General features: G+C 38.0%; 1 protein-coding gene across 1 annotated transcript; it reads left to right on the forward strand.

The window, feature by feature from the left end:
- The first annotated feature begins 17,804 nt into the window (after positions 1-17,804).
- phox2bb (paired like homeobox 2Bb) lies at positions 17,805-21,094 on the forward strand. The gene is made up of 3 exons (XM_051127462.1): positions 17,805-18,385; positions 19,085-19,272; positions 19,623-21,094. Exons 1-3 carry the CDS (start codon positions 18,145-18,147, stop codon positions 20,046-20,048), a joined length of 855 nt encoding a protein of 284 aa, XP_050983419.1. The 5' UTR covers positions 17,805-18,144; the 3' UTR covers positions 20,049-21,094.
- Positions 21,095-22,434: the final 1,340 nt, after the last annotated feature.

A 22,434-nucleotide genomic window follows, 5' to 3' on the forward strand; every position in this document is an offset into this window, starting at 1 on the left:
CTGTTCTTGAACTTCAGTGCATTACACAGGCCATGTCCCCCTCCTGTACTTTGAACTCTAGATCTTCCCCTGAGTAAAAGCCTTGTCCTACAAGTCTCCCCATGGCTGCCCAGCTTGCTAATTAGTTAAACAAACGCATCCCCTAATGATTCCCTGGGCCGGCCGGGCTGGAGTCGTTTTGTTCGGCTCAGCTTCCGCTGGCGAGGGTCTTTGCTTATCCTGTTAGAGACTTGGCCTCTCTGACCCAAACTAACGGCGGGTTGTTAAAGCTGCTGGACGGCCCTGTCCGAAGGTCCATCCCCCACCAGGCCAAAGGCCACAGAGCCGAGACGGACTCGGAATGCCCACCAGCTGTTAACGGTGACAACCCCGACAAAGCGGCCAGCAGTCGAAAAAACATGTCGTTATCATCCGATCTATATTCTTTGTAGGCCTACTTATTTTGTAATTATCTGCTTTAGATATCTGCTTTTCGTAAAACCTACATTTTGTTGGGAGTATACATGGGGCCTTTTTTGCATCGACAGTGTCTCCGTAATAGCTATAGTTTGTCGTCGCCTTAGTGCTGGGTAAAATGTATCCATTCAGTTTTCTTTGCAATGTTTTGCCATTTGACCGCGCTGTGTCTGTGCGCTCCGAGGAGGTCTGGACAGAAATGGATACTAATTGCGGGAACTGTAACACTGCTGGTCGCCGCAGTGCCTCAGGCGATCCCCAGACCTGCTCATCAGCAGTTAATTGACAAGGGCTTGTCTGTTTTTGAGAGCAGCTGGTCCTAAGCACTGGCACACAAACGCAATCTTGACACGGCCTCTATTCGCCTGGAGGAGTCTGAGAAAAAACGCTCTTAAATAGAGGGAGATTTATTAAAACTCCCTTTGGGTGTCGCGAAGTAAGATATTTCCGATTTTGCCTTGCTACCTTTAATAATGGAGGGTAGTAGCATTTAGCAGGTGATATTTCTGCTGTTTTCGATGATGGGCAAACAAGCACGAAAATTCTAAACCAATGACCAAAAATATAGTGCTCAAATTCTCTAACCAACATGGTACAATGGCCTTTATTTTGATGGGGCCGTATAATTTTGATTGTAGTGTGGTCCACATCAGCAAATTCGTCCTCCACAAAAAAGCAACCATAATGCCCAATAAAATCTAATTATATCATCTAAATATTAATGTATTAAATAGGCGTCATATACATACTCTATAGTGACTTGAATTTTAAGCGCGGACTTTAAAAGGAACCATCTGAAGTCCATCATGTTAATAAAAAGGCCTTTCTTGAGTTTTGAGCCATATACTGCAGGGCTATGTTTTGAAGGAGTCTACAGACACTGAAGTGGTATTGTTTACTTATAAAATGGAGAGAGTTTCTCCAACTTTCCCACTGCCTGCCTGGATGAATGTAAAGAAATCCCTTTCTGTCCGCTTTTACACTGAAATCGCGATTTTTTCGTGTATTCTCACGAAGCCTCCCCCCTTATGTCACAATAACAATGCCTGGAGTGAAGCACCCCGTAGGAGCTCCACAGTTGGGGATCTCTGTGATTGTTTTAGACATCTTTAGATTTCATCAATCAAAATGACTGCAGTTTTCCATAAAAATGCTGAATTTAGGACAAGGTCTGAGAGAGCTAGGTAGAAAATGCGACGCTGTCTCGATCGATGATAAATGGCCATCCTTTGACTCAGTAAACAGAGAAATACGTGCTTGAGCCACTTGTCCTGCAGGTTTTATTTTTTATGAATAAAAAGAGTTGACAGTGACATAGGAGCTCATTTGGGTTGTATTATTGTTTCTTAAGACTGCAAAATTCTAGTACAGTTTTTAGTCAAAGCATTAAGTCTAATATTTGCTTTACTGTATTTCAAGAGAAAATAATACCTCTTCAAACTTACAAATATAGGATATCCAAAGTAAACCCATGAAAGGCCGCTGAAAAATGTCAACAAAACATTTGGAGGCACTGGAGGCACATTGGAGGCACTGGAAACAAATAATTTTACATAATTAATTTTACAGTATTTTTGCGAAGGGTAATTCATAAAGAAGCGTTTCCCTTTAAAAATTGTAGAAGGTTATGCTTCAGTGATAGCTACATAGCCTCTTCAATCCCGAAGGTATTAGCATGTGGCACCATTTTGACATGTGGCTTGGTTGACGACGATGCGCTAATCGAAGGGTCCCCCAACAGAATTATCAGCAAACTTACCTGCTTGTAGTAATTCGGTATGTAATAATCCAGTCAAAAGCTTAATGTTGTATAGCCTGTCAGGAATCAGGTTTAAGAGAGCTCTGTAATTGACCTCTTGAAATCCATGCAGGTGCGTAGAAATAAATGAGAGAGAGGGAGAGAGAGAGAGAGAATAAAGAACAGATGATTAAAAAAACAAAAAAACAAGTGTACTCTGCCCATATTATTCAGGGGGGAAAAGCATTGTAGCCTAATGTAAAATGCCCTTTTATTGCGTTTATTGTTGGATTGCGACATTTGCATACAATGAATGGGGTAATCCAGTTCTTATTTCTTTATTGATCATTAATACTTGTTGAGAAATAAAACGTTAAGTGAAATCATTTGTTCTGAAAGAAAGGCATCTAAGGTCTGAATTGACCTTGTCGACTTGAAGAATTGTTTAATTTTGGTTCTTGGTTGGAGTACGGTGGGCATTGGATGCTAATAGAGATCTAATTGATGGGTGAAGTGGCGTTTCTGCTCTTATTGCGCCCTGGCGTCTGCTGTAAAATAGAGCCATAATCGGATTGAGGTATTCCTCCAGGAGACGAGTGTGAGCCTACGGCCAGAGGGAAAATCGTTATTAAAAAAGTTAGGCGCAGAGAGAGAAGTTCGACATACTGTTGAGGCCTGATGAAAAAGGGGGAGAAAGTGATATCATCGACAGAGCTGACGAGATATCATTCTCCATCCGTAACCAGTTTTGCTATTGCTCCAGACGATGATTTTAACAGAGAAATAAAGAAAAGATTCTACAGTAAGACCTAATTAATTGGTTTACTGTGAAACACCTTAATCATTTACGATAAAAAATATCTGAAAATATATTTTAAAGCACAATACACGTACATTAACTGTAAAATATTATTTTAAAACGTGTGAATTACTTACAATTATATTTTTTTCATTTAATATGGTAATGCGTAGGCCTATATCTTTACATTAAAAAGTTATTAAAAATCAATTTTTATAAGTAAAACTGGCCTTTTCATTTATGGGAAAATGGGTAACCATGACATATGCTTAGATTTCCTTCTTTTTAAATAGTTCCTTCTTGCTTTAGTAATTGTTGTAGTTGAGTGTTTTGTTTAGTTTATTGCATTGTTTTAATGTCTTGTGTCACTCTGATAATGTTTATTATTTAGAAATTCTACACTGTGCTCTACCTTTGTTATTGTTAACCATAGTTGCTATGTTATGATAAACTCTTACCATTGTGGCCTTCCATTGTATAACCATATTTTACAACAGCGATCCGACTGTAATAGCCTAAAAATGTGAGTATATGTACAATTTTACATTATAGTCCTAACAACCACACCTGCCAGGGGTCTATCTTAAATGTAACAAAACAAAACAAAACAAAAATGTTGCAATAATGTGTAAGAAGGGTTTAAAACACATTGTTTTTTAAGAAGTGAAATTTTAGACACCTGCTAAAATAAAAGAATATAAGCTTACCAGCAACGACACACAGTAGTAGCTTATGTGCTGTGGCCAGTTAACACATTTTTTTCAGTTAACAAACAAACAAACAAACCTAAAAATGACCTGCTGGCAACTTAGGATGCAACAAATCATATATCGTAAACCATTTTTTTACAATCACAGTGAGCTGTCTTGATTTTTCTAAATGTTTGTATTTGGAGACTTCACTGAAATATTTCAGAACAAATGCGCGATTGATTTGAGTGATCAGTCTTATAGTAAACATTCTCTCTGTCTCTCTTTTCTCCTATAGAGATGGTTGAAGCCTGTCTGTGTTCTGAGCTCGCCCTCACAGGCGGATGATTGATGAGGGACGGGGGCAAGGCCGAGCACGCACAGCATAAAGACCCATACACGGCTCAATAAAGCCGGGCCTGAGCGGGGACCGGGCGCGCTCAATAGACGTTGGCGCGAGTAGATTGAGGCCAACGGCAGAGAGGAAGGTGCTCTGTTGTCCCATAATCCAGTTAGCTATTGAGCCACCAGCCGTCTGCAGCACGATAGAGAGCAGTAGCGAAAGATGGCCGATGAGAGACAGAAAGGTTGGACAGCCCAGAGGGGGGTTTTGGAGAGAGGCACAACTTGCATCCCCTGCTGAGAAAGACGGATTTAGAAAATAGATTTATTCACCTACAAAAACAAAAATATGATAGACATGGATTCTTATTTAATGTAGGCATACAGATAAAGGTTTGTTTTAAGAAAACAAGTTGCTATTATTATTATTATTATTATTATTATTATTATTAAATAATTCACATGAAAGCACAATTGCAACCCAAACCATGGAATCGTGAAACAACAAAGAAAAATATAGTCTATAATAGGATGCAATATTTTCACTTTACACTGCAGTTTACAAAGAGAGAAATATATCCCAGCAGCTCAATGTGAACATGAATAGGTGCCATCAGGATGCATCATAAGTGCTCCATGCATGGCCTGCACACCATGTTCTCTGCTCTTCTCCACCTCATCATTTACAAGCACAGCATCAGTCAAAAACACAATTAGTATACCCTAATCCCCTGCCAGGACTGCCTTTCATCCAGCCAAGGCCACAGACAAGGTATCCTGCAGAACTGCCTTGTTCCTGGAAGCCAAAGAGACAGAGAGAGTGATGGAGAATGAGAGGGATGAAGCACTTATGCTGCACTCTGCTGCCTGCTGTGATTCTCAGCAGGTTTTTCCCAACTGCTTTCATTCTAGGTTTTTAATTTAGTTTTCAGTATTTTTTCAAGAATTTTCAAGGTTTAAAGGATGAATACTGTCTTGATTAGTGATAACTTTTGTGCTTAAATGTGCAAACATATACAGAGACATATATTTGTTGGCAACAGCATAGTGTGTGGAAAACATTTAAAACATTTTATTAAAAACAATTTATCATATCCCAGTATACATCACTTATATTGTAGCCCAGTGATTCTCCAGGAGTACTTTTTGATTTTGTTTTGTTCTATCCACCTTTTTTATCTTATGTACCCACAATAAGGCCCAAGTGCTCCTTGTTATAATTGAATCATAACTGTTTATATTATACATATATTATGTGTAGTAAAGTAATTATAATTTAATTATAACAAGGGGCACTTGAGCCTTATTAGTGGGCCTTTGTGGGTACATAAGACAAAAAAGGTTGGTAGTACAGAGTTAGTCAATTCTGTATATATTGCTGGTATTTATTTTGTTTTCATTAAATTTTGTTTGAACATTTATTTGCAATGTTATATTTTTTTACAATAAAGAGCAATATTCAAAATTTCACCTCATGAAGCCTTTTTTTTGCCCCAATACTGTCAAAATCACAAAAGCCAGGGTGGTTAACAGGTTGAAGGCTGGTTCAGTATGTCTCCATGTATTTGTGATTAGAGCAAGAGTGGGAAGCCATATTTGGAGCCACAGGATCTTGTTAATTCAATTCCAACTTGGGTTTTAATTGCTCAATTGAAGTCATAATTTAGCCATAGGAATCCCTTTCACCTGTTCTCCAAGATTTGATTCTATCATGGTTAGAATTTCTTTTTATATAGAGCTGATGAGGTTGATGATGCTTGCAAAAAAAAAAAAAAAAAAAAAAAAAAAAAAAAAAAGCACTGCTTCTATGGTACCCATCTCAAGCTTGATGCAATGTTTCTGGTTAACTTTCCTTTAGAGTTTTTAGCTTCCTCTTAAAATCATACAGACATGCACACACGCACACACACACATATATACATATATATGTGTATATATATATATATATATATATATATATATATACATATATATATATATATATATATATATATAATTAAATAAAATCAAACCAATTCATGTGCCCAAAAGGGAATGTCTTTCTTTCTTTCTTTCTTTCTTTCTACTCTAAAGACACTTTTTCCACTACAAGGATCTATATATGGAATGGAAAGGTTCCATGACTGTTAAAGGTTCTTCAGGGAACCATCAGTGCCAATTAAGAAACTTTATTTTCTGTGTGTCAGCTGGATTGTGAAGTACTTAAACTAAAATACTGTAATTGCTCTGATAAATATCCTTCAATTTGTGTAATAGTTTAAAGAATTGCGATGTCAGTTCAGTTATATATATATATATATATATATATATATACAAAACAATATTGATTCAATAGAGGCCAGGACTACAGCACCTCACCTCACCTCACTGATGTAGAATATTCATAATAACTTGTCAGTTATCCCCAAAACAATAGAACATTGATGCAAATTACAAAAGAGAAAACTATTAAAATTCTGATTTCCCTTTCAGAATAAATTCAGAAAGAATTCACAAGCTATATACTGAAAGAGCGTCTTTGCCAGATATACCACTTCTGGGATATGAAACGCAAGACAGACGGGAAAGAGAGAGAGGCCTCAGCCTCATATGGGAGTGTCTGCAAGCAAGAGAATAATCACAATGTAATCAAATTGCCCTGTTTGATAATGGACGATGGGAAAACGAAGAGGAATTCCAGGCAAATTTGTGCAAATAAAAAAAGATTCCTCCTGACATGATGTGCCGGTGAGAGCCAGGATATAATGAGGTGTAATTTGTCTAAGAGCATCCTCCCCCTGCTTGCCTTCTCCCAGCCACTGTATTCTACTTAAGAATCAGAGTTCATTTCATGGACTGCCCATCATTCACTCTCTCCTAGTCTGTCTCCCCGCCAATGAGTTAGACTCGCCTCAAAGTACGTACAAGTTCTTTCTGTGTGTGTGTTTTGAACTGAGCCTCATCCATTTCAGGTGGATGTTGCAACAGAGAGCAATAGATGGAGTTGTCTGGTGAAGTATGAGTTGCGCTGCTGGCGGGAATGATGATACAGTCAACATGTGGGGGTATGTGTGTGTGTAAGGGCTCTTCAACCGTATATATTTCTGCAACATAAGCAGCCGCACTCAGTCTCTCTGCCGGTGAGATGACTCTTCCTCTCCTGAGGGGAGAATTACCTACCACCAGCCAACGCTTCCCCCATGCCATCCCTCACAGCTCCCATAAATTATTGGAGATTTTCATATTTCAGATTTCATCTACATTCATCTAGCACAGCTGGGTGGCACTGGGCAGGGCTGATGGAGGAGGAGGAGGGGGGAAACAGGGCGTCAGAGAGGAGAGCTGAACGTTTGGCAAGCTGGCGGTGGGGCCCCTGAGATAGCTCTAATTGAATTGCGAGGCCCTTGATTAGATTAGCCTTGCGGCAGCTTGCTGCCAATCTGAAGTATGGGTGCCTTCCATCCTACTTAACCCCTCTGGCCCACCCCACTACACACACCCACAGCGGCCGACACGCACCGTGCCGAGCAGACAGCCAGCCAGCCAGCCAGCCAGGCAAAGTGCTCCCTATACTTTTAGAACATCAGAGTTGGGCTCTTTTGTGATTTTTCTTTCTCTTTGTCATTCCTTGTAAAAGAGGTGATCTTTCACCGCCATGTCCTACCATTGGAACCCCCCATCCCATGTTAGAGTCACTACTGCTGGCCCTGAATTAATCCAGTTACTCTTTGTTTGTTTTTAAGTAAGGAGTGTGTGTATATATATATATATATATATATATGTATGTATATATATTATAAAGAATGTATATAAAAGTAAAGTAACTGTAACCTTATATTTAAAATTAAAGATTATATGCATTAGTCTACTATATTCGGAATTAAAGTTTACCGAATGTAATAATTTAAGAATCTGCCATTGAAAATCCCATGTTAATGTAATCTAAATATTGATCCCTGTCATAGTGTGTCCAAAAATACAACAATATACCTCTGTACAAATATAACTGAACTATATTTTTCCATTCTCGCTACCTGCTTATCTATCTATAACTTCATCTCATGGCCTCACTGTCTTCACCTTCCTTCTGGCCCAGCCTTGCTTCCCTCACGCCACACTGGTGCCCTGAGTGGATGGATAAGGTAGATGAATATGCGCTGTTGTACAGCAAAGAGAAATCATATTGTGATGCAATTATCATCTATTGTATCCTGTAATTCTATCAGGTCTCTGTTTAACAATAATCTCATGTAGAACGTCCAGGGCCAGGTCCCTTCTCTCTCTATTGTTCTCTACTCCACTGAAAAGCCCAATCCAATTGGAGGATGCGCTATTGGATTTTTCTCTGTAGAATAAACTGGAATCATATTTTTGCAGGAAATTATCAATACATCTTTCCCAGGGAACTCGAGGAGACAGAAGCTTGTGGAGAGGAGGATGAAAAGATGATGGAAAGGGACAGAGGTTGAAGGGAAGCATGGGAATGGCTGGTGTCTGAGGAGACGTTTCAGTGGATATGTCTGCAGAACAGGAGCAGCTGATATTTGTAGATGGAAAAAAATAATAATAAAATAGAAACAAAGAGAGGTACGAACACTATTGTGAGAGGCCAATTTCCTTCCTGCCAAAATGTTTCAAAAAACTGCAACTGTAATCATCACTGCACGCCTCTGAAAGTAAGGATCTAGGAGTCACACTAATGTTGTAACACAATAGCATGTTCATCTGAATGCAAAAAAGATCACTGACAAGCTTTTTTTGTACTCATTATTAAGTTATATTAAACCTTGTAATGGTAATATGTGTATTAAAATAGAAAAAATGCAAAACTGAAGCATTTTTATTACTGATCTCAGACCTTTTCTGTTATATACATCAGCAAGTGCACTCTCTAGTTCCCTCACCTGTTCAGAAGAGAGCGTCTGTCTCCTTCTGGTCTGTTGCCGCTCCAGACAGAGCCAGAGTCATCCATCCATCCCGCCATGCTCCCCTCTCCCCACTCTCTCACTTTTCATAATTATTAAATTACACTCTGTGGCTCCCATTAAAAGACGGACATTTTCTTCTTAACCACCTGCTCTTCCCCCACCACCATGCGTTTTACACCATCAATCTCTCAGCGTTACCGGACCCCTAAAAGCTTTCTGAATCCTCTATAATGGGGAGGCAATGTGGGGTCAGTATCAGAGGGGAAGGGGGTGCTGGTCATTTTGTGTGTGTGTGTGTGTTGCGATGCCTCAGCACTAGTAGTCTTATAGTGATGGTGTTGTGTGTGTGTGTGCGTGTGTGTTGGGGGAGTTATGTTGATCATTCTGTGTGAGGTATTGTTTAGAACTGCTGGTAACACCAGGTCACTAACTGTGACCCCACAAAAGACAAAAGAAGGGGTGCAGTAAGAACACACAAACCCACCCAGTTAGTATTCTGCCCCAAAGGTTTGTGTGCTGGGGCACAATGGGGCAAGACATTGACCCACAGTCAGACCAGCTAATCTATCTATCTATTTGAATCAAACCATCATTGATGGTTCATCATCATCAGTGTTTTTGGTATGCAGGTAAATGTTGCATATATTTAAGCTTTGATCTTAAAGGAATATTTCAGGTTCACTATGGTCAGCACAACAGATAGAAATTGTGGCATAATGTTGATTATCACAAAAATAATTCCGTTTATCCCTCATATTCTTAAAAAAAGATCTTACAATGACAGTTAAACAATGTGAAAACAGTAAACTGTAAACAGTGTGCATTTTAACATGATTTCAAATAATTCTTGCTAACCTTTTACAACTTGAGAGTGAAATGCCATAATCCCTAAAACAGCAGCAAAGTGCTAACAGAAGAATTAATGTAAATGTTTTTGTTTTTTTTTTAAATAAAATTACACATTTGTAATTATATTACAAATGTAATAAAATTACATTTCTGCTCCAAAAACGGTCACTTTCACTTCCATTGTACCTCACTGTAACTATCATTTTGGCTTATTTTTATTTATAAAAACAAGGGTTGAGCCAAAATATTTATTATTTATTTATTTATTTAGTTTACAAACACTGTTAACTGAATTTAATTTATACTGAAATAGAATAGTATCTTAAATCTGTGAATTTAAAAAGTATGTGTATATACATTTAAACAAAGTACGTATTCTTGAATTTACAGATATTCTGCTTGACCTGTCCAGTATTTGTAAGCATGGATCTGTGTATGCGCATGTGCGTAGTGAATGTGTGTGTGTGTGGTGTAATCACTGTGTCAGCACAGATGGAAGACTCTATGCAGAGAGCTGGTGCTGATCGCTCAGTTCCCAGCATGCCTCTCATTACCTAATGCTCATAAAGCCACTCATATTATTCATCTCTGACAGCCAGCCTGCTCTGCATAACCTAAACAAATCCTTCGCACTAGCACACAAACACACTTACACAGGCACATAAACTAGCATGTGTTGTAGCAAACACACATTAACAAATGCAATATGCACACACACTGTTAACAACACAACTAGTTTATACAATTGTACCCACATACATATACAATATGCTCAATGTGCAGTTACAGTTTGTAAAAAAACTGAGGCAGATGCACACAATTACAAATTACCATAAGCCATACTAAACCACATTACAAACATACAAGACAAACAGTCACACACACACAAGGACACACTCCCAGACAACACAAAATTGCACAAGCTGTATGAGAGATGAACAACCTTAATAACACCTTAAACTTTTCTCCCTTCCTCTCCCTCCTCCCCTGCTTGCCTTCACTTCCCCCTTTAACGTGCAGTAATATGATTAGTGTGCGGCTAATGGCCTCTCCTTCTGGTGCTTGGAGACATTCTGCCCAGACCTTGGAAGGCACACCAGGCCTGCTGTAAAGAGGCTGCATCTGCAGAGAGGGAGGGAAGGAGGGAGAGAGAGAGAGAGAGAGAGAGAGAGAAGCAACCCCTCCTTCCACAGAGCAAATCTATAGGGAGAGAAGGCAGAGACAGGTGCATTTCTGCACAAATCGAGTTAGCCAAGACATGCCACATCCAATTGGACTAAATTGATGTGAGAGTTTGTGATGTCTGCCGTGGGTACTACAGCAAAGGTCAGTGTGCCGAGACAATGACATCAATCTGCCCTGCACGTGGCTAAGAAAAACTCTCTTCCCTTCTTTTCCACCCAATTCAAAAAAAAAAAAAAAAAAAAAAAAAACTTTAATATAAAATGATGGGTAATAAAATGAGAGCTGAAGTCATTAGTTTTATTAATGGGTACTTTTTTATTATTATTATTATTATTATTATTACAACTAAGAACAAAGCCATTACTTGATTAATGACAGATGTGTCAAATGCAAAAATGCATTTGTATGGGACGGCAAACTTTTTTTTTTTCTTGCCATTTCTGCTTTTCATAATTCATGCACTGTCATATAATCTATTAACAGACATTTGCCTTTTGTGGCAAACAGGTCTAATCAAAACTTAAGGATACATTCAAAACATGAAATCCACAGTTAGATTAAAGTTTCACTGTCTCACCAGAAAGAAACTAAAAGGAACGAGTCTGGCACAGGTTTCACTTTCCATAACTCTTTCATTTTAGCCCAGGTCTGAAAATAGATATTTCTGGCTATTGCTTCCAACCTACCTATATTCAGAAAACCACTTTCTTTTATCACATTAGGGTTATTGCCACTCTCTGGCATTGTTCTGACTCTGCAGCTCAATATCTTACCTCAGGCCTCTAACTTCTGTTTCCATAATATGAGTCTGGCCTGAACTCAACATCTGAAAACTGTTCTTTACTCTTGAAAATCATACTACACTCTATGAATTTGTTAACTGGTAAGTCAGTAGTCTATGGAAGGAAGAATTATCATGTTACAACATACAAGGCCTATGCATCAATATGTTCCAATAACATTACGATTTCTTTCCAAAAGGGCTAAGATTTTTTTAAGATTACCAGAATTAATCAGATTAATTACATTCATGTTATTTCACAATCAAAGATAAACAATAATAATTTAGTTATAGTAATATACAATTTTATTAAAGCTTTCAAATCAATAGAAATACGAATGCAAATACTTTTCTCCCCTTTCAATTATTACTAAAATTAACTATATTACTGAATAAAGTGTAACAAACTAAAGATAAAATTTTGTAAATAATCATGTAGGTCACGTTCAAGTAAAACTGAAGTTCCTTTTTTATATATAGACGGGTATATATATTTTATATATGTCGACAGGTAAAAGATTTGACAACCCATACGCCCATACCTTCTTACACAACCATGTCATATAAAACAAACATATGGTTGCAGCGTAATTCTTTAGGACTTTTGTCTAGCATTAACAGCTTCATCTCCTCATTAATAGCTTTAAAAAAATAAATAAATAAAAAAAGACGTAAACATTATTTAATAATAATAATAATAATAATAAAGCTATTAACGAAGAGAACAAAATCACACGGTGCAACAGCAGGTGGAGGGAATACAATAGTAATTCATCAGCTCTCCCGGCAGAGCCATTCCATTAAACCACATTAAATAAGTTTGGGTTTATTTAACACCGTCGACTCCCAAAGCATTTCCTCACCTCATTTATACTCTTTCCTGGTCTAAAAACGAAGAAGCTGACCGCGCGATTTATCATTACCATCAGCTCGGGTTCATCACATTTTAAAGTGATGCCGATGAGACACAAGATGGTTAGACTGTTGCTATAACAAACTTACGAAATAATGCCGAGGATTTTAAAAACAGGTCACGTCTGCTGCTAAAAAAAATCAACAGCTAAGTGGGAGGATATCGTTCACTTATTTTCAAGCATTCACTTGTGGACCCTTGCATCAGTTTAATGTATGGAGATTATGGCGTAATGTAATAACGATTTTTATAAGTATAAAAGAGGAACGAGAGGGGAAAAGAGGGAGAAATCTCACCAGGCTTAACAGGCCGTGGGTTTAAATGTTCATGATTGTTGGTTCTGTGACCCCTAATATCCGTTTTCATCCATCAAAAACATTTCGTTCATTGCAAGACAAATGCAAAACTCAAAAAATATGACACGGATCACATGATTTATTGTCACATATAAAGACAGAAGAATGCCGGTCATTGTTTTCCCAATGAGAGACACAATGTTCATCAGTGACTGTACTGAGGGGACATGGAACCAATGTGAATGGCCTTTACAGGCAGATACGAACATATACAGAATTACTTTATGGATGCATGCATATAAATTTTAATATTCCAAGAAAATAATAGATAAGTACAGAAAAAAAAATCTTGATTTTATTTTTGTATAAGCTATTGAAATGTGTAGACACACACCATGAAGAAATGTATAGTCTTATGGTGTATTGGTAATTGAATATTTTGCCTAAAGAGATCTCCCAAAACATACAAAAAGGCAAGGGAGAGAGAAAAGGGGAATTTAGTATTTGATAATAAATTGGTTGGTTCGGCCTGCAGTAATTGAGATTCAACTTGAAGCGCAACAAGGAGACCTTGAGAGACCAGAAGGGATTAAAAAAAAAAAAAAAAAAAAAAAAAAAAAACATTAAAAAACACTCAGTCATTCTTGATGTGCTGCTGTGTCCCATTTAACGTAACTGGTCATTAATCGCTTAATTCCAGTAAACCTTCGCTCCATACAATAGCCCGCTGTCTTCTGCTAATGCATGTGTGATTAAGCATTTATCTCAGCACACGGGCGATATTAAGCCAGCAGGTCCTACAGAGACCCAAATGCCTTCGGGGGGCCGACCAGCCTGCTTGTGTAGCCTCATGGAGACGGGCTCTGGTTAATGACAGTGACCCGAGCTTCATCGGCCATTCTATTCAACCATTATAACGGCCTGCCGGCTGATTTATGAGATCGGGGCTAATAATTGTCAATTGCTTAACGTGGACAACAATGCCAGTGTGTTTAATAAAATATGCCCCCACTCACTGGTTTGGCCTCGTTTGTACGAATGACCCTGCCGGTCTTCTTAAGCCATTTTAAAATAAACAGCTATGCTTCGTAAACGTTGATAGACAACTTAAAAGAGTCACTTAAGCTGAACAGAAGCACTGAAATAAATCAGTTTTATTTTATTTATGCATCTTCCTCAAAACAGTACCAAAATCTGTTAAAACTGGTTATATCATGTAGCGGTGAACTTTTAGAGTAATTAGAAATTGAAACACCAAATGCAAAATTAAATCAATAACAGATACATGGTATCACGCTATGCCCAAGACCACATCTTTATTAGGAGAGCATTTTGAGAGTCGATGTAGGCCTTCCTTTCCGCCGGACAGTGCTAGATTTGGTGGAATCTAATGAGGGCCACTGTTAAACCAGCGTTACACAGCACGGGATGAAACGATGACAGGGGACTCCGATAAGAATTGAATTCCATCTCATTTTAGACAATTTTATGAATCAAATTCTTAAACACTGGCAAGAGATTAAATAATCACATCTTTTCAAAATCTTATTTGGGTCCGGTCGATGGCATTTCTTCTCCCGTTAATGTCGACTTAGAGGTTGAAGTAATTTCGTAATTGATTCCGAGCACAGGATCTCGGCGGGGCCAGAGCCGCGTTAGAGGGTAATATGTTTGCTAATACTGTCCCCGCAGAATAAGATTTTTATGCTAATCCGCTTCTCTGAAGGCCAGGCATCATAGTGGTCACTTGGGAAGGCCTTGAGTTGAGTGGCCATAAGGAAAGGATAGGATGATCCGCCATCCCGGATACACAGCCTATGGACCGTTTTACATATAACGTGGATTTTGCCCTATTCTCAAAAAAGGCAAGTGATTGTATCTGTAATTGTAAATATAAGGTATTGTTTTGTTTTGTTTTTAAAAAAAGAAAAAAAGTCAGCGTCACCATCCTTAGAATTAGCAAATTAGATTTTTTTTTTTGATATCGTACTATTTTTATATTTATATTAATAAAGCATTCTAGAGGTGAGTTTAAACCAAAAGTTAACCATTTACCTGACATTTATGAAAAGCTTGATTTAGTGTGAAACCTGAACAATAAACTTGCTGCATAGCTATATTCAGCAAATGCATCCCACCGCGAGCGTATAGGTTGGCACACCAGTGGCATCATTACTTCTATTTTGGTGTAAATAATGATAACAATAAAATTTTACAAGTATATCAGTATATTGTTTATTTGTAAATGTTAATTTTTTTAAAAAAGAAAGAAAATAATTTTTATTTTATTATGTTCTTTATATAGTCTTGTATTGTTGCCGGTTATGTTATTTATATAGTCTTGTATTGTTGCCTACCACAGGTTTTTAGCAAATTATCAGTCTGAACAATGCTCAGAAAACGTATTTAACAACACTTACGTAATTCAAATATAAACAAATAAATCGATTCTACTATAACAATGTGATCGAAAATGAACCAAGATACATCCGAAAATACATTAATACAACCGATTTAAAATAAATTAACAAATCCAAATTAATACATTTATTTTAATTAAAAAATGTAAAAATTAGATTAAACGCTTAGATTAATAATAAAAGAAGCAAACATTTGATACCACAGAGAGAACCATATTAATTTCCCCTCTGATAATCTGAGGTTTTCCTCAACATTAAAGTGAGACGTTATGTTCGATCTGACAGCAGTCCCACCCCTCTGGCCTCCCTTCTTTTTCACTCCTCTTTTTTTCTATTGTTTTTTTTTTTGGGGGGGGGTGTTGGCTGATTCGTCTTATCCATCCACATACAAAGGCATTTTGTTTTTCCTTTTGCCCTCCTGCCGACCCGCATTCCACCACCACAGAGCAACACAGAGCGGGCGTGTAGAAAATGAAGAGCCTTCTGAACTTACACCCCTATTGTCAGCCACTTTGCAACCAGAGATTTAGGATCTTGTGAGCCCCGTAGTTATCTGATTTATTTAAGTTAAGCCATATGGACGCTGTTATTTATAAGTCATTCAATCACAAATAACCTTCTAAATTACGGTTATTGAATCATTATCACACTGTTAATCACTGATAACGTACAGTTTTACGATTTGCTGTAAGAATAGGGCTCAATTTAGAATTCTTCGTACTATTGACCCGTTAACGATATTATGCCGGTGCAAGTTGATTTTACTGATTTATCACAGATTATTGTCAAGTGGATCCAAATAGCTCCTTTAGAATTGCGTGCGCCCTCAAAATTGTGTGCATGCTTTCTTTAAGCTTGGAGGTGGACAGGTCGCTCATTCAAACAGTAATATCAAAGGTTTAACGTTGACATTTTAGTCCGCCCAACAGATCGTAGAACCAGTTGATAGTATGAAAAGAGATGTTGAAAATATAAAAGATGGGCGTTTCGGTAGCTGGTGGACCACAGATCATGAGAATAAAGAGCTGTTTGAATAGGGGAAACGGATGGTAAAAGCTATAATTGTATTTGCCTCGGCAAAATATCAGAAAGGACTTTTCTCGGCCCTTTGTATGTTATTAGATTAATTCCTCGCGATGCCTTCTTTTCCCTTTCTAGGCGCGTGGAGGGAGGATCGTGGACCAGTTGGTCTTTGGTTTCAGTAATCAAATTAACCATTTGCTTCTTCTTTTAGTCACAGCTCGCGTGTAGAAAGAAAAAAATTAACATAATAGGGGCCGGGTTGTATCAAGAAAGACTGACGTTTTTAATCGTCATTTATCTTTTTTACAAAAAAAAAAAAAAAAAAAAAAAAAAAAAACTGACTGAAGGAGAAAAAGAATTTAAACGGTGCAAAAATGGTGAAAAATCTAACTCTAAAGGCTTGATGCTTTCATTCGAGTGACCTCATACATTTTCATCATCGCTTTTATCCCTGTTGCATATTGTACCGAGGGCGTATTTTTGTTTGCATAACCACAGGTGCATCGGTTTTTCTTGTTTCCTTTCTTTATAAAAGTGTTGAATTATTTAGCTTATCCCTTAAATATGATCAATAACACAGGCTATGCCTACAATATTTTTACGGTAGAATTTCTTTGCCTGATAAATTTTACTAAGCGCTTTTGTTTCAAACTTTCGTGTATTTCAAATAAATAGATACTAATAATAAAAACTACATAAATAGAAAATAACATGAATAATAATAACGAAATTGGTAATAGTAATAATAATAATAATTAATTTAACATTACGCATACATTACGTACATTAGGTATGACTTATAATAATAATTATAATAATAATAATTATTATTATTATTATTATTTATTATTATTATTAAGCTATTACTAACGCGCATTACGCAGTAATTTCCGGTTGCATTCTTCCGAATAATATAGCTTGCATAGGCTATGTATCCTGCTAAATTAAGCGTGTATATTATATAAAAACCTTCTCTTCTGTTTAATAATAATCTTCTATTCAGCTCCTGAAAACCAGCTAGTACCAAAGCAGAGCCGTGCAAAAGAAAAGATAAAAGGAGAGAGGAAAAAGTAAAGGAGACGGGGAAATACTATCGAAAATTCAGCCCAAGGTATACCACCGGTTTAAAGGCTTAAAAGCTTGGGGAAAATTGGATCAGGGAGAATCGTCACCCAACTTTCATTATTTCCAAGTGGTGTGATTGAATTAAAGGGCAAGATGGCGGTTTGAGCGAGAGGGCTATATGTGGTGGAGGGGGCTGGCGCGTAATGGTGGGGTATTAAATTCTAATTAGAGATGCAGGGGATCAATGATAGGGAGGTTGGACAGCCCGATCCCCCAGTGCCAGCCCAATAGACTGATGAGTTATTGTCATGTAAAAAAGCGCTAGCAATAAGACCCAAACGCCGTGCTATTGTCCAAGCGGAAAGAGCCAAGTTTATTATGAGGACTATATGCTCTAGAGACCTGGGGCTAGGCGGCTCCTTGGGAGGCTTTTCATAAAACAAGGCTCAGCTCCTATAAAGGAGGGCAGTTTTTGAGCAGGCACCGAGCAGTGCACATCTACCCACGGCACGAGCCTCCTTCAAACCAGTAAAAATTCAGCCGTCACAAGCTCCCCAACTTCGTCTGCGTTTTGGCTTGCTTTTTTCATGTGCTCCTCGCCAATTTAATCCAATTTAAATTTGACGTTTGTGTGTATTTTTCCTTGGGAGTGCAGCTTTCCTTCTCCACTGAGCCTTTTCAATGTATAAAATGGAGTATTCTTACCTCAATTCCTCTGCCTACGAGTCCTGTATGGCCGGGATGGACACTTCGAGCCTGGCGTCAGCCTATGCGGACTTCAGCTCCTGCAGCCAAGCCAGTGGCTTTCAGTACAATCCCATCAGGACGACGTTTGGGGCCACCTCCGGGTGCCCGTCGCTAACACCGGGCTCCTGCAGTCTGAGCACCCTGCGGGACCACCAGAGCAGTCCGTACGCCGCAGGTAAGCCCAGAGACACCTTTAGTTCGCCAGCTGAGAGGCACAAGAATCATGGCCTCGGTATATAGGACGCCTTGATTGCTTTCGAAAATGGAAACGTGTTTAGTATTTACCAAACGAAATTTGCTTACACAAATGAAAGAATTTATCACGTTAGAAGCGATTGCAGGCAAGAGGTAATTCAGTTACGGGGTTACACTATCCCAGTCACACCCTAACCGCCAACAAAATTATCTTAAGCTGCCAAAATGATAGGCATAATTTATTTACTTTGCGATGAGACATAAACCTTCGAAAATAATGAAATAACCAGGGACTTAAGCTCATTATTGGCACGGAATTGAAGTTGGAGTAGCAACAATAGAAGATATAGAAGCATTTATGACAAGTTTCCAATCCAGTCTCCAATAACATTTAATTAACAGCAATTCACAGATAACAGGATTACATCTGACTCGGGATTTTCATAACCGTATCTTTTATCACGATTTTATCTTATCTTAAATAATTTATGAAACAAAGTAACCACTGAACACGCTTAGTTTAGAAACTTTATTTGACTTATATTATTTTAATTTCTTGCTATGAGAATCAACAAGTTGCATGTTTTACTTCAAAAGATTTAAGGTGATATTTAGGTACTTTATTTTTAGTACAATTATACTTACACAAATGGCTAACCTTACTTGTGTATTTGAACAGTCCCCTACAAGCTATTCACTGACCACGGAGGTTTGAATGAGAAGCGGAAGCAGAGACGCATTCGGACAACTTTTACCAGCGCTCAGCTCAAAGAGCTGGAGCGCGTGTTCGCTGAGACCCACTACCCAGACATTTACACACGAGAGGAGCTCGCGCTAAAGATCGACCTCACCGAGGCTAGAGTGCAGGTGGGATATCCACTGACTTTTAAAATTTCTTTTATTTACAAAAAAAAAAAAAAAAAAAAGTAAAAGTAAAATCGTGCAATATTATATTATACAAGAGCAATTACAGTGTAGTTTTTTTTTCTGTTTTAGGAACTATGTATCACTTCGTAGCTTCTATGCTGTACATTTTCAAATGTAAATACAGTTATGTGCGATAGTAATAATAATTTTCCTTATTAATGTAATGAACGTTCATACTACATAATGACATTGTGTTAGTACCTATTAGTCAGTACTAATGCAAATACAATGAATCACGAACATTGTTATGTAAAACATGTTAAAAACTATATGATGCGCATTGTCTACAGGTGTGGTTCCAGAACAGGCGCGCCAAATTTCGCAAACAAGAACGTGCAGCCGCTGCCGCAGCTGCTGCAGCAAAGAACGGGTCTGGGAAGAAATCTGACTCGCGAGAGGAGGACAGCAAAGAGGCAAAGGCTACAGATCCTGACAGCACTGGTGGGCCTGGGCCAAACCCAAACCCTACCTCCAACTGTAGTGGACCGAGTCCCACCGGCGGACAGGTCAGCGCCACAGGGAACGGCCCAGTTGAACAGGTGAAGACGTCAGTGGCTGGTATGGGAGGCACTGCGCCAAGTCAAGGTTGGGCCTCAGCCCCGGGCACCATTACCTCCATTCCGGACTCTTTGGGCGGACCGTTCGCTAGTGTTCTGTCCTCATTACAAAGACAGAACGGAGCCAAAGCCACTTTAGTAAAGACCAGCATGTTCTGAGTTAGTGCTTGATGCAGAAAAGAAACGACGACCGCGAGATTCAACAAACAAACAAGTAAGCGTTTACTCTAGTCACTGATAACTGATAAGTGGAAAAAGGAGAATGCCAAAAGAAGGAGAGAGCCCTCTATCTCTACCCACTGGTGCAGAAAGACGAGACCACCTCTGGTCCTCACTCGACTACTTTCGATGCTATTGGTTTACGCCAGAAGCTGGATAATAATACCATACATTATGTTAACATTGTGATCTTATCCGGACTGTTTTGTTTTGGCTGTGGTCGTCGACATAATTTCTGACTAATTCAAGTAAACTAACCAATAGACTGCGATGCGCTCTCTTGCTGCAAAGAAAACCCACCAAGGACTCATGAAGATACAATGTCATTATTCAGTGTCATTATACATGTCATTATATCTTGGCGCCATAATTATTTGTTTACATTGACTCTAAACGTACCAATAGCGCAAGTTACGTGTCTGTGTTACAGAATACTGCCAAATGTGGCACTCTGTTATATATTTTTTACCTATAAATTTACCAAGCCTTAGAGCCAGGGGCTCTGCAAACATTCATCTACATACATACTATTAATCTAAGGCAAATTGTTCTTCAAAATGGCACAAGTACATACTTCATTGTTGACAGGAATACGTAAACGTTTTGTGTGTCTTTCTACAGCTGTGTTTTTGTGGCTCAAATTGTATAGTGTTAAAACGTATTGACGTCCTAGATAAACATAGACCACATCCCCCTTGTAGTTCACTGAGTCTTTATAATGTTTTACAAGTTACAACTGGCGCATTCTTTGGAGGGAAAAGGGAATGGATGCAAAACATTGTATTTATTTTCTATATTATTTGCATGTTGTCTTCTCCGTCCAATTTTATAATGATTTCACCTATTTTGTGAGCATAATGTAACACGTTTTTGTCCAGGATTTGAGAATTATTTATATGTAGGTAATGGATGCTTATATTTAAGAAGGAAATATTTCTACATGTGCACATAGTTTTTCAGGTGTACCATTGACATGGCTGTTGATGATAAAAACGATTATGATGCTAAAAAAATAACATTGTCCCGTTTTCTCTTTAAAGTATCCACTTACTTTAACTAAAACATTGCTAAAAGACCGTATGAATATTAATTCAAAAGATCTTTAGTGTTTTACTAGCTTCGGACGGCCGAGAGGGTGAATATTCAGCACCATGGACAGCCGCACAAGGCACCGGGCTGCTAACATGATTCCGGTAAACGATGCTGTCACGACACTGAAATATATAGATACTATTGTTATTCACAGCTTCTCATATTTCCCCTCCGACTATTGCTTTCTACAATAGACTATTATTACACTCAATATTGATGCTTCTAGATTGACAACAGAAACGGTTTGATTCTTATTTTAATCTTCAAAATTCAGTCTGTAGAGATGTCACTGTGCACCTTTAAAAACGGCTTAAATTGCACAATCAGTGGACCAAGTAGATTGTATGCAGACCCATAAAAATAAAAAGCATACCACTGGGGCGGTACCCTAAGGTACAAAAGTTAAAAGGTACAAATATGTACTTTTAAAGTACAAATATGTACCTTTAAGTTACCAATATGTACTTTCAAAGTTCTAAAATGTACCCTTTAGGGTAGGTAAGGTACAAAGATGTATCTTTTCACTTTTGTACCTTAGGGTATCGCCTTGTACCTTTTTTTTTTCTGACAGTGTACAAAAGTAAAACCTGGTATTAAAAATAAAAAATATTATATCTATCTATCTATCTCTCTATCTCTACAATGGCAGACATATACACTGCGACTACATATATTAAACAATAGTTTTTAAGAAGATCATTCTTATAACATCAAAGACAACGAAGCATTACACTGTCAGAAAAAGGTACAGTTCTGTAGCTGGGGTGGTACTACAAAGTGAAAAGGTACAAAATATACTTTTAAAGTACTACAATGTACCTGTAAGCTACTAATATGAACTGTTTTGGGGTAAGTAAGGTACAAAGATGTACATTTTCACTTTTGTACCCCAGCGACAGAACTGTACCTTTTTTTCTGAGAGTGTACAATGTAACCGCAAACGTCTGTTTAAATCAGCATAGATAGAAATAAGCAAATTAATGCGATGAAAAAAAAAATGGATTTAAGCGGATTTCACGCGACGTTGTAAGGGACTCTGCATTTATTATTCTAATAAGATGCACACAGAACAACACAATAACACTGTAACGAACTAGCTACATATATATTTCTAAACCATCTGGTTTGCGATATAAGCACTTGTTACTGCCTAATACAGTGCGTGCTTGCATTGCCATGCTACAGACTGCAGAGCAGTTTCGTGCCACAGGAGGAAGAAGTTAACAAGAACAAA

This window comes from Labeo rohita, chromosome 14 (assembly GCF_022985175.1).
Source record: "Labeo rohita strain BAU-BD-2019 chromosome 14, IGBB_LRoh.1.0, whole genome shotgun sequence".
In the NCBI taxonomy this organism is placed as follows: domain Eukaryota; kingdom Metazoa; phylum Chordata; class Actinopteri; order Cypriniformes; family Cyprinidae; genus Labeo; species Labeo rohita.

Coding starts and splice junctions, on each gene's coding strand:
- phox2bb (XM_051127462.1), top strand. CDS start 18,145: ATGTATAAAATGGAGTATTCTTACCTCAATTCCTCTGCCTACGAGTCC. Junction 18,386..19,084: donor GAGCAGTCCGTACGCCGCAG/GTAAGCCCAGAG, acceptor GTATTTGAACAG/TCCCCTACAAGCTATTCACT. Junction 19,273..19,622: donor TCACCGAGGCTAGAGTGCAG/GTGGGATATCCA, acceptor CATTGTCTACAG/GTGTGGTTCCAGAACAGGCG.